At 39.9% G+C, this 21,429-nt stretch overlaps 1 protein-coding gene across 1 annotated transcript in view; it reads right to left on the reverse strand.

Moving 5' to 3' along the window:
• ergic1 (endoplasmic reticulum-golgi intermediate compartment 1) overlaps positions 1-21,429 on the reverse strand; it is a 180,912-nt gene that overhangs the window by 68,375 nt on the left and 91,108 nt on the right. The window contains exon 4 of the mRNA XM_028813127.2: positions 14,141-14,235. Coding sequence (XP_028668960.1) covers positions 14,141-14,235 — 95 coding nt within the window. The remainder of the gene's footprint in view (positions 1-14,140; positions 14,236-21,429) is intronic.

Below are 21,429 nucleotides of genomic sequence, written 5' to 3' on the forward strand. Positions count from 1 at the left end.
TCTTTTTAACATTCAGAGTGAGAAAGTTTTTATTACACCAGTTTACCATACAGTCCACTTTATATTTAGATAGTGGCTTTCATCCTCCCCAGATATGTGTCCTATGAGCATGGTGCCATCCGTATATTTGAGAATGAAGCAGTGCTCATTGTTCTGGCTCAGGTCAAGCCTGTAGTATTTTATTGAGCTGTAAGCATTCAAAAGTGATCTGCTTTTGAGAAAAAAAATCAGATGAAGAATACACAACACAAAATTCTCAAACCCATTTCATTCGGCTTGGGAGTGCAGGGAGGCCACAGTCTATGCTAATAGCATCAGGCACATGGCAGGCATTGACAGTCCATCTAATGCCCAACTCACACACACCTATGCAAACTCTCACACAGGGCAAATATAAAAATGGGACATGCAAGAAGAAAAGAGGATTACCCAGCAGAAAATCCAGGTAGACACGGGCAAAATTTACAGACTTTACACAAACAATGATGGAACGTGGAGTTTGAACCTAAAACACTGACGCCCTGGGGCAGCTGCACTTTAGACCTGCACCACTGTGCCATCCTACTGAAGAACGAAAATGCTGTGAAATCCAGGACAGAGGATGATGTGCTATTTTTGACACATTATAGGCAAATTGTTTTTTTTTCTAATGTGCAAATACTTAGACTTTGATGCTCACTTCAACACAGTCCAAGAGAATTTTGTCAACATTGCCTTCACGGCTACTCGTTAAGATTTGGAGCACATTACCACAAAATACAGAATTTCTTCTGATAAACAGAGTAACCTTTCATGTGATCTACGGTATTATGTAAAAGATTTATAGCTGTATAACTGTTCACAGTGGACTCGGAACATATTCACACCTCTTCACTTTCTGTACACTTTATCGTATTGTAGATTTAAATGGATACATTTGCCATGTTTGGCCATCAATTTACACTCAATAAGCTGTGATAAAGTGAAAACAGGTTTTTGGAGAGGTCTGCAAATTTATTAAAAATCAAAAACAGAAATCTCTCATTCCTGGAAGTATGCAAACCCTTTTCTGTGGCACTCCAAATGGTGCTCCGGTGCATCTTGTTTGCTTGAATTCTCCTCAAGATGTGTCTAGGACTTGACTGGAGTCAAACCCGTTGCAAACTGAATTGATTGGACATTAATTAGAGAGGCTCTCATTTACTTGTCCCACAATTTATACTGGTGCCCTGCCTGGGATTTGTTCCTGCCTTGTGCCCTGTGCTGGCTGGGATTGGCTCCAGCAGACCCCCGTGACCCTGTGTTAGGATATAGCGGGTTGGATAATGACTGACTGACTGACAATTTATTCTTCATGTTAAGGACAAACACAAAGAAATGAAGTCCAAGGAACTCTAGGTAGACCTGAGATGAGACATAGATCAGCTAAAGCTTTGAGTATTTCCAGGAGCATAGTGGCCTCCATAATTCTGAAATGGAAGAAGTTTGGAACCACCAGGTGTCTTCCGAGAGTTGCATGTCCAGCCAAACTGAGTGACCAGATTAGAAAGACCTTGGTCAGGTAAGTAACCAAGAACCTCAATGGTCACTAACAGAGCCTTAGAAGTCCTCTGCGGAGATGGGAGGACCTGTTGGAAGGTTAACCATTTCAGCAGAACTCCATCAAATGGGCGTTTGTGGTAGAGTGGCCAGAGAGAAGTCACTCTTGATTAAGAATCATATGACAACTTGCTTGGAGTTTGCCAAAAAGAACAAGAATTTACTGGTCTGATGGGACAAAAACGTAACTCTTTGGGCAGAAATCCAAATACTATGTCTGGAGGAGATCAGGCACTTCATCACCTACCTAATATAAGCCTTACTGTGAAGTATGGTAATGGCAGCATTATGTTATGGGAGAGTATCTCAGCAGCAAGGATGGGAAGACTGGAGAATGGAAGGAAAGATGAATGCAGCCAAATACAGAGATGCCTTGAACAAAACCTGCTCCAGAGTGCACACCACCTTAGACTGGGGAGATGGTTTACTGTTTGGCATGATGATAACCAGAAGGATACAGCCAAGACAACGCTAGAGTGGCTTTGAGACAAATCTCTGATTATCATTAAGTGGCCCAGCCAAAGCTGAGACTTAAACCACATAGAACATGTGTGGGGAGACCTGAAGATGGCAGCTTACAGATATTTCCCATACAACATAGCGGAGCGTGAGAGGATCTGCCTGGAAGAATGGGATTAACTGTCCAAATCTAGGTGTGCAAAGCCTGTAGAGTCCTTAGTCAAGAGGACTGGAGGTTGGAATTGCTAAAAAAAAAAAAAAAGGGGGGCTTCTATGTAGTACTGAATTAAGACTCTGACTTCTTCTATGAATGAGAAGTTTCAATTTTTGATTTTTAAATAATTTGCAAACCTTTGTCATTATGGGTTATTGAGTGTAGACTTATAGGTAAAAATTGCTAATTTATCCACTTAAAATGAAATCTATAGCACAATAATGTGTGCAGAAAGTGAAGGTGTCTGAGCACTTTCTGAATCCACTGTCCGTCTTATTTCTGTGTGCCCAAAAATAACTTTTCTTATTTATTTCACCCTTCAAAACTACTGTATATACTCGCGTTTAACACTAGAATTACCAGAGCCTAAGCTACGAAAAAACTCGTAAATCCGTCCCACCTTAAATCGCGTCTTAAAGCCGTTTGCACATCTCCGCCAGAGTCTTTTGTCATCTAAATGTGCTGATAAACAAAAGCTACTAGCAGCCAGCTATTCCATCCCCCCACAGACTTAGAATGAACTCCTAGCTCATGCCTTGCCTTGATTTGATTATTTGGGATTGAAGTGGAGTTTTACAGTGGAAATAATTCGAGCATTATTTGGAATACACGCATTTCATGTGTGTTCCGTTTCTACAGTATAGTAGTAGTCTGTGCAAACACATTTTTAAAACAGAAACGTTTTTCATATTCTAATAGTAAATGACAAAATGTAGGCATAAACTGTATAACGTATGAAGCCTGAAGTCCATATATCAAAGAAACACTTTCACAAAAGGTACAAATAAGAGAACACGTGCGCTTTTCTTCAAAAGTATAACTGCACAAAAAAAAAAAAAGCCGCGTTAGCATGCCACATTGACACTCTTACTACAACCGCCGTGGTGGCGTAATGGTATCAGCTCCTGATTGGGGATCAGAGGGTGGCGAGTTCGATCCCGCATGACTCTTATTCTTACATTTTTAGAATAACAACATAAATTTCACTTCAGTCTGTAACAGCTGGTGTAACTTATGATACTGGTAAAGGTTAGCTTTTTTTTTTTTTTTTTTAATTCACCTTTCATTCTCGCAGTCGATGCATACTAACGCCCCCCCCCCCCCCCCCAAAAGGGTTCTGACACATAAATGCTGGCGAAGCTGCCTTCCTTCGTATCTCACCGTCACTTGATTTTCTTTTTATTCAGTGTTATTGAGTGTTCCTGCCAGTCCCCACATGTTGCTGTATGCTGTTTCTTTTGTACTCCAGGACATGCAGAGGAGAGAATGATTTCACATTATTTATGCTGTTTTCACATAAAGACTGCAGTATACTCGTGACTGCATTCTCGTACCAATGCACTTTTTCCATCACCTTTTCCTGTAACAAGCAATGTACTCACTTCTCTCTATGCTGTGGTTTCAATTACACACCTGAAAGAGACAATATATGTGAAAACTTCATCGCACTAATGCAATATTATTTGAAAACGAACAGCATCAGATCAGGTGTGAAAATTTTATGTGAGATACTGGTAAAGGTTAGCTTTTTTTTTTTTTTTGTTTAATTCACTTTTCATTCTCGCAGTCGATGCATACTAACGCCCCCCCCCCCCCCCCCCCCCCCCCAAAGGGTTCTGACACATAAACGCTGGCGAAGCTGCCTTCTTCGTATCTCACATAAAATTTTCACACCTGATCTGACGCTGTTCGTTTTCAAATAATATTGCATTAGTGCGATGAAGTTTTCACATATATTGTCTCTTTCAGGTGTGTAATAGAAACCACAGCATAGAGAGAAGTGAGTACATTGCTTCTTACAGGAAAAGGTGATGGAAAAAGTGCATTGGTACGAGAATGCAGTCACGAGTATACTGCAGTCTTTATGTGAAAACAGCATAAATAATGTGAAATCATTCTCTCCTCTGCATGTCTTGGAGTACAAAAGAAACAGCATACAGCAACATGTGGGGACTGGCAGGAACACTCAATAACACTGAATAAAAAGAAAATCAAGTGACGGTGAGATACGAAGGAAGGCAGCTTCGCCAGCATTTATGTGTCAGAACCCTTTTGGGGGGGGGGGGGGGCGTTAGTATGCATCGACTGCGAGAATGAAAAGTGAATTAAAAAAAAAAAAAAAAAAAAAGCTAACCTTTACCAGTATCATAAGTTACACCGGCTGTTACAGACTGAAATGAAATTTATGTTGTTATTCTAAAAATGTAAGAATAAGAGTCATGCGGGATCGAACTCGCTACCCTCTGATCCCCAATCAGGAGCTGATACCATTACGCCACCGCGGCGGTTGTAGTAAGAGTGTCAATGTGGCATGCTAACGCGGCTTTTTTTTTTTTTTGTGCAGTTATACTTTTGAAGAAAAGCGCACGTGTTCTCTTATTTGTACCTTTTGTGAAAGTGTTTCTTTGATATATGGACTTCAGGCTTCATACGTTATACAGTTTATGCCTACATTTTGTCATTTACTATTAGAATATGAAAAACGTTTCTGTTTTAAAAATGTGTTTGCACAGACTACTACTATACTGTAGAAACGGAACACACATGAAATGCGTGTATTCCAAATAATGCTCGAATTATTTCCACTGTAAAACTCCACTTCAATCCCAAATAATCAAATCAAGGCAAGGCATGAGCTAGGAGTTCATTCTAAGTCTGTGGGGGGATGGAATAGCTGGCTGCTAGTAGCTTTTGTTTATCAGCACATTTAGATGACAAAAGACTCTGGCGGAGATGTGCAAACGGCTTTAAGACGCGATTTAAGGTGGGACAGATTTACGAGTTTTTTCGTAGGCTCTGGTAATTCTAGTGTTAAGTTCTCCTGCAGGTAAGTCAGGGCTTGATTTTACCGTACAATTTCCGGTATTTTACAATGTTGGTCGTACAAGTCGAATGCGGAAAACTGACGCTATTGGTCCAAGAGATTCTGATATGCTAACGCCTGCCTGAGACAGTAACCACAGAGTACACAGCCTTTATTTCTATGTATTGTGCCTATGTGATCACACGGTAATAGCCGAAGTATTCCGAAGTGACGTTTGCACTGTTTTGTGTTTTTTGTATCTCACACCCTCATACACCTTTATTGTAAGAATATTGTGAATTTCCCCTTGGGATAAAGAAAGAAAGAAAGAAAGAAAGAAAGAAAGAAAGAAAGAAAGAAAGAAAGAAAGAAAGAAAGAAAGAAAGAAAGAAAGAAAGAAAGAAAGAAAGAAAGAAAGAAAGAAAGAAAGAAAGAATCTATCTATCTATCTATCTAATCTACGAAGGAGCATTCGATCAGAAGAAAATATGAAGCTGGTTTTAAATTAAAAGTTGTTGAAGTGGCGAAATTAACTGGTAACTGTGCTGCTGCAACAAAATCCGATTTGACTGAGAAACTGGTGAGAGATTGGAGGAGGCAAGAAAATGTAAAAAAAAAATAAAATAAAATAAATTAAGTGTCGTATTTTTGAACGGGCGTATAAGTCGGGGTCTGATTTTATGATCAATTTTTCAGGTTTCAAGACCTGACTTATACGTGAGTATATACGGTATCTTGTTTTATATGGCAGATCAGGACAGAATCACAACAACAACATTCCAGTTTTAAAATCTAAATTTATTGAAATAGCATACAGACAATACTGCTGATGAAAACAGTCAGGGATGACTCCAGCAGATCACTTACACGGAAAGAACAATTAATGGTCATGCGACTGCTGACTGCCCACAAAGACAGAGCCAGCCCATAATGGGAATGAGTGTTTAAGAGTGGTTGGTAATAAAAGTCTAATGGCTCAAAGTACCTGTGGGGGTTCATTATCAGCCTGGTCATTCTTCATGTGGAATTTTCACATTCTCTGCTTAGGCTTTGTCTTTTCCACATTCCAAAGACATCCAAGTTTGCCTAATTGGTGCCCCTATTTTGTATCTTTATGAATTAATAAGAATAATTACATTATATAGCGCTTTTTTAGTTACTCAAAGCTCTTAACATGGACAATGGGCAGCCACTTCGACCATCACATTCTTGCAATTGTACATTAGATGCACATTAGATATTAGGTGATGAAGGGGTGAGAGACATAGGATGATTGGGGGGTCATAATGGACAAGGCTGACATGGGCAGTTTAGCCAGGACATTGAGGGACACCTTTCTCTTTCTGAAGGATGCCCATGAATCCTTCATGACCACAGAGACTCAGGACTTTGGTTTTTACGTTTCATCCAAAGGATGGCACCAATTTATACAGCACAGTGTCCTCATCACTGCACTGGGGCATTGAGATCCAAACACAGACCACAGGGTAAGCAACACCTCTTCCAGAAGCAACCCAAGCTTTCCTGGTTGGTCTCCCATTCAGGAACGAACAAGTTGTTCTATCAGAGTAGTTGAAGAAGAATAAAAAAAAAAGGTTTTAGAATGGCCAAGTCAAAGTACTGACCGTAATCCAATAGAAATGTCGAGGAAGGAAATGAAGCATGCAGTTCATTTGAGAAAACCCAGCAACATCCCTGAGTTGAGGCAATTCTGTATGAAGGAATGGGCTAAAATTCCTCCGAGCCGATCTGCAGGAATGATCAAGACCAACCAGAAATGTTTAGTTGCAGCTATGTCTACAAAAGGGGGTCACACCAAACACTAAAAGCAAAGATTCACATACTTTTGCCACTCACAGATTTGTGACACTGGGTCATTTTTCTCAATAAATAAACAACCAAATATTATATTTTTGTCTCTTTTGTTCAGTTGTGTTCTCTTCACCTACTTTTAGGATAAGTGTGTAAATCTGATAATGTTCTTGGCCTCATTCATGAAGGAATATGGAAAATTCTGAAGGCTTCACTAACATTCGAGCACCACTGTTCATTTACAGAATAACAAGGTCAGCTCTCACCTGTCCAGTATGACCACGTAAGCAAGTGTTAGGGGCTAATATTGTATCAGGCAATAGCGAGGGACTCTAGATGTATAAATTGCTTTTCAAGTATTGGGAATGTCAGCCTCATATTTAAAGCGGACCACAAAATGGACTGTCTTACACCAAAATATAAAATGTTCCTATACTGAAATACACTTTTAAATTAATGTCTCCTATTGAATCTTCAACCCTGAATACTAGCACAAGCAATGCTTCAGCATGACCCACAAATTCCCAGCAAGTCTTTGTTTTCAGGTGATAACGGCTGCATGACGTCACACTGTTGTTTATGTTCCACTAAAGCAGCGCAGAAGAGTGAATGAGCAGCAAGTAAATAAGTATACGTTTTTATCAAAGCCAGCTTATCAGGGCATGACTCAATAGAGCTTGGATCAAATTCTGCTACATGACACTGCCTTAGACTTTCACCGCCTTACATAAAAGAAACATTTGATCCAGGTCTGAAGTAGTAGTGTAAAATACCACAACTAATGCTGGGTATTTCATCATTCTTATAAGAGTACTTCAATACACTGGTGATGTTCAGAGAGACACAGAAAAAGGAGGGTTGCTGTACATCTGTATTGTTATAGTAGTTGAAATGTGGCTTTTCAGTTCCATATGTTCAGAACAAACACAGCATGGGAGAGTTGTGATTGGAATAAAAGAATAAGCAGTTTAAAATAACTAACGTTTACCAAAAGAATTTTGATTTGAAGTTAAAAGTCTCTACTTTGTTATTCCGTCATTGTTATGATGGCATCTGTTAGTGTAAAATAATAGTTGAAGTGTGGCTTTCTAGTCATTTGTACCATATATATTCGCATTTAAGTTCTCCCGCGGATAAGTCTGGGCTTAATTTTACCGTATAATTTCTGGTATCTTATAATGTCGGCCGTACAAGTCAAATGCGGAAAACAGACGCTATTGGTCAAAGAGATTATGATATGCTAACACCCACCTGAGAGAGTAACCACGGAGCACACGGCCTTTCTTTTCTATGTATTGTGCCTACGTGACCACATGGTGATACCCAAACTATTCTGAAGTGACGTTTGCCCTGCTTTGTGTTTTTTGTATCACACACCTTTATCACAAGAGCATCCCTTATCTACGATGGAGCGTTCGATCAGAAGAAAATATGAAGCTGGTTTTAAATTAAGTCACTGAAGTGGCAAAAGAAATTGGGAACTGTGCTCCTGCAACAAAATTCGATGTGTCGTATTTTTTGAACGGGCGTATAAGTCGGGGTCTGATTTTATGATCGATTTTTCAGGTTTCAAGACCCGACGATACGGTAAATTATTTCTATATACCATCCTATATTAGCATGGGGAGTTGGGGTCTATCCCAACTGTACTGGATGTGAGGCAGGAGCCAACTCTAAATGACAGAAAAGTTTACTTTCGAGGAGCACAGCACCACTCAGGAGCTAGCATTGTGCCACTAATGAACCATCATGAATGTTTCTGAGCAGAGGAAATAAAAACATACAAAAGAGTAATGCAGGCAAGATCTTGCTTTTATTCCTCTGAGAATAAATTCAAATGCAAGATATAAAGTGAAAGGTCTGTTGGGCAGAGTGATAGAGTTTAGCTTCATTAAATCTCTAGTCCGTATTGTCATCTTAAACGTGCAGCTTACGTTCATTCTGGTGCTTTTAATTTGTATAATAACCAGGTCAGCACATAACTCTCACCACACCTGTATAACCATTTAAGCCTTGCACTCCATATCATGGGCCATTATTGAATATGGAAAGATCTAGGGACTGTAGATGTCTAAAGTATCAAATACAATACTAAAGCTGATCATGAAATGGACCACAGAGTCAGGAAATTTTGCCTAACCCAAAGTTTGCCTATCAGGCACATATAGGTGTGGAGGATCCTCTCATCCGCATGCTCCACAGAGTCTACTCCCATTTGGACAAATTCGGAACCACAGTCAGGATCGTGTTCTTTGACTTTTCCAGTGCTTCTAACACCATTCTGCCTCATCAACTGGGGAAATGATCAAGGCTTTGAATCTTGATGCCCCCACAATCTTCTTGATCATGGACACATGACCAACAGACAGCAGTTTGTGAGGCTGAGAGACTGTGTGTCAGAAATGGTGGTGTTTAATACTTGAGCAGCTCAGGAAACCGTCCTGTCTCCTTTCCTGTCCACCTTCAACAAAACAGACTTCCAGCACAATACAGAGATTTTCAGATGATTCGTCCATCATAGACTGCATTAATAATGGAGAGGAGTCAGAGTACAGGAAAGTCATGAAGAACTTTGTCTTGTGGTGTAGGAACAACAACCTTCAACTCAACATCAGCAAGAGAAAAGAGCTGGTGGTGGACATAAGACGTGCCAAGAAGCCTCTGAGACCAGTCATCATTGAGGGGGAGGACATGGAAGTAATGCAGAGCTACAAGTACCTGGGGGTTCACTTAAACAACAAACTGGACTGGTCTGACAACACAGTGGCTCTAAATAAGAAGGGCCAGAGCAGACTGAACTTGCTAAGGGAACTCCAGTCTTTTGACGTGTGTAGCAAGCTGCTGGAAATGTTCTACCACTTCATAGTATCCAGTGTGGTGTTCTACACTGTGGTCTCCTGGGGAAGCCACCTGAGCAGTCCTGAACAAACTTATCAAGAAGGTCTACTCCATCACAGGTCAAACCCTAGACACAAATTGTTGTGGAAAAGAGGATGGTGGCAAAATTGGATGCCATCATGAAAAATCCCCTCCAGGAGGCATTCTCTTGGAGTACTCTTAGCCACAGGCTCATCCCACTACAGTGTGCTATGAAGCGCCTCTGGGGGTCTTTTCTGCCCACTGCTATCAGACAATTCAATGTTTCCACCCATGTACGTCTTAAGTTTATTATTGATTGATTGATTAATTAATTGATTGGCTGTATGTTCTGTCCTATGAGTCTGTATCCTTGTGTTTTCTAATGTTTCTGCTGATGTACGCATATGAATTTCCCCTTGGGATTTATAAAGTTTATCTAATCTAATCTGAAATATAAAAAGTTCCTATACTGCAATACATTTTATTTCCTTAATGCCTCCTATTGAATCTTCTACCCACAACACTAGCACAAGCTAATTCATCAGCAAGAACGACACATACCCAGCGAGTCTTTGTCTTTTTGTGACAACAGCTGCATGACTTTAAACAATGTTAATATCTAGAGACTACAGATGTCTGAATTGCTCTTCAAGTATCGAATATGATACTACTATATTTAAGGCTGATCATGAAATGGACAACAAAGAGAGATGAAATTTAAAAAAAATTAAAAAGCAGATGCTCCTATACTGAGATATACTTTTTCCTTAATCCTTCTATTTTATCTTTGCCAATTAAATGTTCTGTTGAGTATTCAATCCAAATAGCCCACAGATTCTGGTTATAGTCAGAGATGACATTTGTGTTATACCAGATGGAGAGCAACTTCAGTGTGGAGTAATTAGACTGCAAAGGAAGCCTCAGAAAATAATTCCCTAAGAGCCCTTAAGGGAGAAGGAAAGAAGTTTTGAAAGCCTGCAGGACAGGCAGAAAATGGCCACCAGGTTTAGAGATAAAACATTTCAAGCTCTATAGGAGATAGTTTGTTTCATGGTATTTAAAAACTACGGGTGGTGGCCATAAAGGGAAGCTGGCCCTTTAAACGTATAGTAAGACTGAGTGGTATTGGGGGGGGGGTTACTTGAAAACGTCTCCCCAGCATTATCGAACAATCAGGAGGAGAATCTGGGGGCTCACCGTGCAGGCAGTGAAACAGACAGTGAGGGATGGGGAAGCAGAGAACGGGAGCTGGGAGTTCTCATACTTCTTTGTGTTGGGTAAGTGGCTGAGCTACTGTAACTTGACCAATAACTGGAAAAACCCTACTTGTGTAAGAAATACTGGTTAGGACAACAATATTTGTTAATGTACCCTCTGTTTCTTTAGTAATATGTGTTTTTTCTCAGATTGTTCCTCCCATTGATTATTGCTTTGATAAATCCAACTATCAACACTTTTGCCTCTCTTTGGAATTTTAAATCTGGTCAGGAGCAGACTGTTATACTGACACAGAATAGACAGTAAGTGTTACCTTATTACTTATAATATAATAATTAGGAATTCCTAATAATAGTGACTGGGATATAGACATGGTCAGGAGTGAGCCATGTTCAATAACAAAAATCACGCCAAGCTGTTATTAGAAGTATAATCAGTAACTAATATTTGAAGTAGCTAATAAACACACCAAAGTTCTAAACCAGGAAGATAATTATCCAAAGAATTTGCACACCAACACAAGAATTTAATCGCTAATCTTGGATGATCCAAAAACGCACCTGCCGACCTTTATATGGTCGCTCTGGTGACATCACACGCACCACACCTACTAAGCCATGCCGGGTAATATCATCATGGAAACTACTGATGCAACTGTTCCGCCATGGTGGTACCCTTAATTAAAACAAAGATGGACTTGCAGCATAAAGCTAACTAAGATATTTCATCTAGCAGCTAATGTGTGGTGTGCAACACTGGCTGCCATCGCATCACCCAGGTGGATGCTACACATTAGTGATGGCTGAAGTGGCTCCCCATTCCGGTGGCATGGATCATGAACTATCTTACAGACAGACCTCAGTATGTGCATCTCAGGAACTGCAGGTCCTGACATTGTGGTCAGCACAGGAGCGCCGCAGGGGACTGTACTTTCTCTGGTCCTGTTCAGCCTATATACATCAGACTTCCAATACAACTCGGAGTCCGCCACGTGCAAAAGTTCGCTGATGACACTGCTATCGTGGGCTGCATCAGAAGTGGGCAGGAGGAGGAGTATAGGAACCTAATCAAGGACTTTGTTAAATGGTGCGACTCAAACCACCTACAACTGAACACCAGCAAAACCAAGGAGCTGGTGGTGGATTTTAGGAGGACCAGGCCCCTCATGGACCTATAAATACCTGGGAGTGCAGCTGGATGATAAATTGGACTGGACTGCCAATACTGATGCTCTGAGCAAGAGAGGACAGAGCCGACTATACTTTCTTAGAAGGCTGGCATCCTTCAACATCTGCAATAAGATGCTACAGATGTTCTATCAGACGGTTGTGGCGAGCGCCATCTTCTACGCAGTGGTGTGCTGGGGATGCAGCATAAAGAAGAGGGACGCCTCACACCTGGACAAACTGGTGAGGAAGGCAGGCTCTATTGTAGGCACGGAGCTGGACAGTTTGACATCCATGGCAGAGCGACGGGCGCTGAGCAGACTCCTGTCAATCATGGAGAATCCACTGCATCCACTGGACAGGATCATCTCCAGACAGAGGAGCAGCTTCAGCGAGAGACTGCTGTCACCATCCTGCTCCACTGACAGACTGAGGAGATCGTTCCTCCCCCACACTATGCGACTCTTCAATTCCACCCTTTAAACGTTAACATTATACAAAGTTACTGTCTGTTATACCTGCATTGTTATCACTCTTTAATTTAATATTGTTTTTTGTATCAGTATGCTGCTGCTGGAGTATGGGAATTTCCCCTTGGGATTAATAAAGTATCCATCTATCATCTATCTATCATTCACTAAAGCACTTTTGGGCAGTGAGAAAAGTGCTATATAAATGTAAATAATAATAATAATAATAATGATAATTATTATTATTATTATTATCTATTTCAAAATGCCTTGTAGTGAAAAGCAGACATAATTTTTATAATCTTTGGGCACTAAATCCCCTAAATAGACATGCTCTAATGCTCTTAAAGAAAACAATTTTAAAAAACATATAAAATTGCTGAACATAACACATGCAGCTTGCATTCTATCATTTAATCAAAAGACAGTTGAAAACCCCAACACAATCTGATCAGAGCCTAGAGTATAGTTAAATTATCAAATTATATCCCCTTCAAAGTGGTTATTAGATGCCGAGTGCTAAAATGTTATAAATAATTAGTATCAAAATAATGAGAGTGATTACAACCCTATATAGCAGAGGTGTCCAACTCCAGGTCTGGTGGGCTGCAGTGGCTGCAGGTTTTCATTCTAACCCTTTTCCTAACCAGTGACCAGTTTTCACTGCTAATTAACTTCTTTTTCCTTCATTTTAATCCTGTTTTTAAGGATTCAGTCCTCTGATTTGATTCTTTTCTTCATTAAATGGCAGCCAAACATAAATGAGACATGAAATGAGCCAACAGATGACCAGCTAAACTGGGGCTTCAAACTCCAACCAATTTCACTCCAACCAGTTTCTTAATGAGGAGCTGATTCTTGTGGTTATTTAAACCCATTATTTAATTGTTGCTGCTCTCATTCTACCACAGCAGACATTTCCAAAACTGTTAATTTTTCTGTTTTTTCTACGGTGCAAAATGTTTTGGTGACCTGAGCAGATCACCCTTACTGAGACCTTCACCTTACTTTATTTTCAGATACTGTGGTTAGTTGGTCATGTGGCAGCTTGTTTTGTGTCTCATTATTGTTTGGCTGCTTATTAAGGAAAAAGGGACAACTAAGAGATCTGAGTCAAGTTAAATAAAACTGAGTAAAAAAAAACGAAATAGCAGCAAAACTGGTCACTAGTTAAGAAGATGGTTAGAATGAAAACCTGCAGCCACTACGGCCCACCAGGACTGGAGTTGGATATACCTACTATATGGACTGTTAGATTTTTTAAATGAAAAATACACTCATAAAGAATCACATTAAGTAAGAAATCATAAATTAACCATTGACTGACATGTAGAGTTTGCATATGTTGTGATATCTTTTGCAGTCCTCTTCATTTTTAGATTATCAAATGCATAAGATACACAAAAGTGAGTACCACAAAGTGCTGTCTTTACAGCAAACTAATGTCAAAGACAGTAACTTTGTGTAGATGTGCACAGTGACAAAGACTGTGGTCAATTCTGGTTAAGAAGTTTAAAATTAAACCTGCAAGCAAAATAGAAAAAAATACTGATATACTTACGATCGCAGTGCAAGTTCGGTAAGCTGATGTTCAGATTGACTTCTATCTTTCCTCCACTGTCTTTATCTGGGTCATCCACATAAAGTTCATTTACGCTGTAAACACAAATTAGCACGATCATGAAAAATGTCGGCACTCATGCCTACACAGTCCCCAGTTTTCCTATCTTCATGATAAAGATTATTACAGTTAAAAGTTATTAAAACAGTGTTGCATTTTTCCTGATAATATATTTTAAATAGGGATGGGAATTGATAAGATTTTCACGATTCAGATTCCGTTTTCGATTCTGTTTAACAATTCGATTCTTTATCGATTCTCCTATCGATTCTTATTTTTAAAAAAGGAGAACACACAGGTCGATTAGCTTAGAACTTTGTTTTATATCTTATCTTTGAACAAGATAGAAATTTAGGAGTAGCATGACCTTACAAACCCAACAGTGAGATCTTAAGAGATCCACAGCCTACGGCTCCTCGATGGGGTGCCACGGGGTCCCCAGAAAAAAATGTGTAAATGTAAAATAATAATAAAATAAATATTCGTCTGTAGCAATAACAAAGTATAACATAAATTATTCTGTGGCAATTACACAAGAATGTCCAGTAACATTTACACTCTCCTTTTTAAAAGTATATATGAGCTGAGCACTCAAAAATAAAACTACATCAGCCAGCAACAAATACAATCAACTCAAGTCCAACTCAACTCCAACTGTGCACTGTGCAATTCTGCAACCATCAACTATTTTGACAGCTACATCCATGTTGGCCGCATTATCAACAGTGGCTGCCACAACCTTGTCTTTGATACCATACTCCTCCAAGATCTCATCAGTCTCCTCTGCTACAGCTGTCCCTGTCTGTGCCTGGTACACTGGTTTGGTTTTGAGGACTTTTTCTTGAGCCTGGCCATTCCTGACATAATGCAGCGTTACTGTGAGGTAATGATCTTGACTAAAACTTGCCCATCCATCTGCAGTGACGGCTGCATTCAACACATGTTTCAGCTCAGAAATGGAAACGGATGAAACATCTGGTAAGAGGAGAACACGCAAATTTGACATTCCCTGACTTAGCCTACAATTAAACACATTCACTTACCGAAAATTGGGGGCATCTACTGTGGCAAATGGGTGCAAGCCTTTTACCACAAACTTAGTCACTGCTCGGTGACATTCGTCTATCCTGGCCTGTGTCATTTTACTTTTCCCCGCCTCTGTGAAAGGAGAAGCTACCGGTAGACTGCAGCGAGAACTGCCAGCATCTGAGACAGCCAGACTCTGTCTGTCTCTCTCGTCATGGTCATCTAAATGCAATGCACAGTAATAGCAGGTTTTGCAATAAGGCAAATCACGCTAACATAATGTGCAATGTTAGTTGATTAGTTACCTGCCGTATTAACGGGAGAGGACCTGCAAACGTTACCGCTGCTGCTGGGTTGAGATTCACTAGTCCGGAGCGGATCAAAACCATAACATTCATTTAAGGTTATCGCGTGTTTTATGTGCAAATGCTTTTGCATATTCATAGTGTTTCCTCCCTTTGATGAAATATCTACTTTGCAAGTATTGCAAGTTGCCCTGTTATCATCCTTTCTCGTAAAGTATAACCAAACTTTTGAGCATTTGTGTCGCTTAGGCGCCATGTTTCCTGCTGGGTAAATGACGCTACGCAACGCGGTGACGTCATTCGAGGCGACTGGAATCGATAGGGGAATCGTTTGCAAAAATGGCAAACAATTCCAAGGAATTGAAACAGTGGGAACCGGTTCTCAACAAGAACCGGTTTTCGATTCCCATCCCTAATTTTAAATGTGTTTGTTTAAGCCTGTTGTATGTTCATTGGGACAATTTCAAAAAACTAAAAACTCATATATTCAGTAACAATTTTATTAGGACCATCTCTCAATTACCAAATAGGACCCTTTTGCCTCCAGAAGAGCCTGAACTCTGAAAGGCATTGATTTATTCATTGTTTTCATGAAACCAGGGAGCCGATTTATGTTTTATGACAAGCTACATTGTCCATTTGAAAAAAGAGAGGACTGTGGCTATAAAAGGATGAAGCACATGGTCAACAATAATGTTTAATGTTTTGCTGCTGGAGTATGTGCATTTCCCCTTTATTAATAAAGTATCTATTTATCTATCTATCTAGATACACAACGGTATTCCAGAAGGAATTAAGAGGCCATCCCATTACAACACCAACACCAGCCTGTGCCAGTGACACCACTGTAGGATGGATTCATGTGGTGTGACCTTCTCATTTGCATGTTGTAGCAGAAACCAAGATTTGCCAGACCAGGTGAAACTCTTCCAATCTTTAATTTTGTGATTTTAGTGATCACATGCCTAGTGTTGGTTCACAAACATTAATAGAACCCAGTGGTGTCATCTACTTCTGCATTCCATCCGCTTCAAGGTCCAACTCGTCATGCATTCAGAGGTGCACTTCTGCACGTCACTGCTGTAAAGAGCTGTTATTTGAGTATCCGTGACCTTTCTGTTGGCGTGAATGAGTCTGGCTGTTTCCCCTTAAATCTATCATTACTTAGGTAATCCTGCCCACACAACTACTCTCACCTTCTTCTTCTGCTTCATCTTCACCCACTTCTATGTGGGGGTAGATGTGCCTGACCAACTTTCTCCATACAGCTCCATCCTGCACCTCCTCTCCAATCAGAACCTTTTTTTCCAAATCTTTTACTTTATCCATCCATCTCCACTTTGGCCACCTTCATTTTCTCTTCCCCTGTACATTCCATTCCCATCAGTCTTTTTCCCACATATCTGTTGTCTCTCCTCATCACATGTCCATACCACTTCAGCCTTCCTTCCAGGACTTTCTTAGAGATCTCTCCTGTTTTTGTTGTGCCCTGATTGTCTCATTTCTTATTCTATCCTTTTTTGAAACTCTACACATCCATCTCCACATGCTCATTTCTGCCAACAGCCATCTTCTTCTCTTGTGCCCCCTTTACTGCCCACGTCTTAGCTTCATACATCATTGCTGGTCCTAACACTGTCTTATAAACCTTACCTTTGACCTGCACCTTAATTCTTCAGTAACAATGCTCCTGATACTTTCTTCCAATTGTTCCATGCACACTGCACTCTGTGGGTTATCTCTGCATGTGGTTCTTTCTCCCTGGAGGATAACTTCTGAATCCTGATCATTGTTAAACATCAGATATTCTGCATTCTTCTTCCTATTTATTTTCAGTCTTCTATCTTACAAAGCACTTCTCCATTCTTCAAACTTCCTCACCACTTTGTCTTTTCTGCTGCCACAAAACACAATGTCATCTGCAAAAAGCCTGCACCAGGGAGAAACCATTGGTCTTTTATCCCAGGAGTCAACACACCCATAACCAGATCAAAGCAGTAAGTGCTTAAAGAAGACCCCTGGTGCAGACCTCCTCTAACTGGGATCTTGTCTGTTATTCCAACCCAAGTCCTCACTCCCTCATACATATCCTGGACAATCCTCACTCCTTCTCTGGTCCTCCCTTCTCTTTCATGCACTTTCAGACCTCTTGACGTGGCACTCTATCATAAGCCTTCTCCAAATCAAAGACCACCCTGTGCAAACCTGGTTTTCTTGATGCTTCTCTATCAGCTGTCTCAATGCAAAGTCGGCATTAGTTGTTCCTCCCCCTGACATAAAACCAAACTGCTCCTCTCCTATGGTGGCCACTTTCCTAAGCCATCTCTTCAGAACTATTCTCCCCATTCTCTGCACTGTACTGTGTTAATGGCAGGAGAGCAGCAGTTTCAGAGATACTGAAGTCGCCATGTTTAGCATAAACAATCATACAAAGAACAAAGTCTCTTCAAGTATCTTGTCTATTTTTATGCTCAGGTGAAAATACAACTAAATATAAATGGAGTCTCAGCCACATGGTTAGGCCTTTGGAGAAGCAGGCAGTTTGTCAATGAGCTGGTTTACCTAATCAAAACACACACAGCAGCCTCTCTATCATCTGTCCACTTAATTTTAAACTCACTTAATGTAGTTAAGGGACATGAATGTGTGTGTACACTACTGGTGAAAAGGTTCAGAACACTTCAGTGTCTCCAGCTTTTCCTACAAATTTAAACAAGTGAAATACAACAAATGACCTAAAATAGTGAAAAGGTAAGCAGTCAACTGCCAGAGGTTTAAATTTAAAGTTTAGGTTAGTACTAGGGTGTTGTACCGTGTTAGCCATTATGAATGTAGTGAGAAGTCAAGCAAAATGACACCTTTTATTAGCTAACTAAAAAGATTACAATATGCAAAGCTTTCGAGGCAACTCAGGCCCCTTCTTCAGGCGAGATGTAATACGGAAACTGGAGTTCCCTGTGTTTATATAGACTAGGGGTCCCCAACTCCGGTCCTGGAGGGCCGCAATGTCTGCAGGTTTTCATTCTAACCCTTTTCTTAATGAGTGACCTGTTTTTGCTGCTAATTAACGTCTTTTGAATTTTTTCTGATTGACTTTTTTTTAAGATCTGTTCCCCTGAATTTCTTCATCGTTCCTCTGAATTTCTTCATTTATTTTCTTAAACAGAAATGAAATATGAAGTGAGTGAGCCCAACAGAAGACCAACTAAGTCTGGGCCTCAAACTCCAGCCAATTTCACTTGAAGCAGATGCTTAATCAGCCTTGTTGTTAATTAAACCCGTTCTTTAATTCCATGGCTTGTTGCTGCTCTCTTTCTGCAATGGCAGACATTTACAAAATTGTTGATTTTCTCTTTACTATGGGCAGCACTGTTAAAATGTTTTGGGGACCTGAGCAGATCAACATTGCTGAACCATTCATCTTTCATTATTTTCAGATATTTTATGATGGACACGGTGTGCTGGTCATTTTGTATCTCGTTATTGTTTGGCTTCTCATTAAGGAAAAAGAAACAATTAAGGGGTCTGTGTCTTCAAGAGCAAGTCAAATAAAATGAATTCAAAACAAGTTAATTAGGAGGAAAAACAGGACACTCATAAACAAAACGGTTAGACTGAAAGCCTGCCGACATTGCATCCCTCCAGGACCGGAGTTGGAGACTCCAAGTCTATATAAACACAGAGAACTCCAGTTTTCGTATTATATCTCATTTGAAGAAGGGGCCAGAGTTGCCTCGAAAGCTTTGCATATTGTAATCTTTTTAGTTAGCCAATAAATGGGGTCATTTTGCTTGACTTCTCACTACATTCATAATGGCTAACACGGTACAACACCCTAGTACTAACCTAAACTTTAAATTTAAACCTCTGGCAGTTGACTGCTTACCTTTGCATAATGTAATCTTTTTAGTTAGCCAATAAAATGTGTAATTTTGCTTGAATTCTCACTAAGCTTAGGTTAGCAAAAAATGAAAAAAGGAAATATCAAATTATTGCAAATGGGCCTTCTTTGGGAAACAAGTAATAGGTTACAACCTACAGATGTTCTGCAGCAATTAAAGTAAATTAAGTGTTGTAAGTTGAGGCAAACAATTTGTACAGGTGTCCTAACTTCTATTGGTTACTTAAAAACCTTAAAGCAGAGTTGGAACAGACTATGTCACTACACCCTCTGAAGAACTACTTGGACAATAAGGTAATGGCAATTAACAAATAAAATGAGATAAAGCATTATTATTACCCTTGGAAGTATTGGCCTATCATTTAGAGAAAATGCAAAAAAAAAAAAAAAAAAATCAGTGTCCGTGAGTCCTACACAATCCGCATTTGGAAAATGGAAGAAACTCTGATAGGAAGAGATTTGACAGAGCCAAAGTCACAAGCCAATCAGAAGACAAGTTTCTGAGGGTCACCAGCTTGTGTGATGGGCGCCTCACAGAACAACAGCTTCCAGCATAGCTTAACAGTGCAGGTCAATAAAAGCAAGTCTCAGTTTCTACTATGAAGAAGAGTCTTTGTGCTGCAGGTTTGACAGGGTGAGTGGCAGGAAGAAAGCCATTCCTTAAAGGACAAAATAGAGACATGGAATACTGGCTGTGGAGTACTGCAGACTGGAAGAAAGTCTTAATGGACCAACGGATCAATATTTTAAATCCTTGGTTCATCACACAGGATGTTTGTATGTCACCGAGTTGGTGACAGGATGGTGTATGACACCAACTGTCAAGCATGGAGGAGGAAGTGTGATGGTCCGGGCTTCTTCTGCTGGAGGCAGAGTTGGTGATCTGTACTGAGTGACTGGTATTCTGAATCAAAAGGGTTACCACAGTTAGGCTGTTATATCAGCAAAAGGGGGCTAATTTGATGAATTAAAACTTATAATAAAATTCTGTACACTTAATGATTCCTTGACTTATTCTTTGTTATTTGCCATTGTTTATTTGTTCTATGACATGATATTAAGACATTAACCTATGTCTATTTCCATAAAAACTGAGGTGTTATAAAACTTTTCACCGGTAGTGTATATATATACACACACACACGCGCACACACACACACATAATGCTGCTTGAATGTTTGTAGTTCTAACACTAACATCTTTTTACTATTATTTTTTTAGATACTACTGTAAAATTTCTTTATTGTTTAAATTTATACAACGACTTTTTAAAAAGATGTCCACTAATTTTGCGTATTCCTAAGGAAAAAAATGGTGCATACAACAGAAACAGAAATAAATACATAAGAATTACATCATGTGAAAAAGTGAGGGAATCAATAAAAGCTGTCATAGCTTTTAACAACTACAAGAGCAACTCAATATTTTCTTTTGTTACTCATCAATATGTCACAGCTGAAGAATGTTTGCCTATTCTTCCTTAGAGAATTGCTTTAGCTGCTCCACATCATGAGGCTATCTTACGCCAGATCTTGCTGTAGCACATCTACTGGGCTGAAACTTAGATTTTGACTTGGGCACTCTGAAGCATAAAACTTTTTCCTCTTATTCCACTCTTTAGTTGATTTGCTGGAATTTTTACAGCCAGTGGCATTTTGGATAACTGATTTTAATTCAGACAGAGGCCCTTAGAATATTCTTGCATGACTTGGAGTTCATAATTCCTTGCTGAGACATCCAAGTTACAAAAGCAGAAGCGCACCTCTATATTATTACACCTCTTCTATGTGGTGGTGTGCTGGCGAGGCAGCATAAAGAAGAGAGACGCCTCATGCCTGGACAAACTGGTGAGGAAGGCATTATTGTACTATTATATTATATATTATATTATACTATTGTAGGCACAGAGCTGGACAGTTTGACATCTGTGGCAGAGCGACGGGCGCTGAGCAGACTCCTGTCAATCATGGAGAATCCACTGCATCCACTGAACAGGA

The sequence above is a fragment of the Erpetoichthys calabaricus genome, chromosome 11 (assembly GCF_900747795.2).
Source record: "Erpetoichthys calabaricus chromosome 11, fErpCal1.3, whole genome shotgun sequence".
In the NCBI taxonomy this organism is placed as follows: Eukaryota; Metazoa; Chordata; class Cladistia; order Polypteriformes; family Polypteridae; genus Erpetoichthys; species Erpetoichthys calabaricus.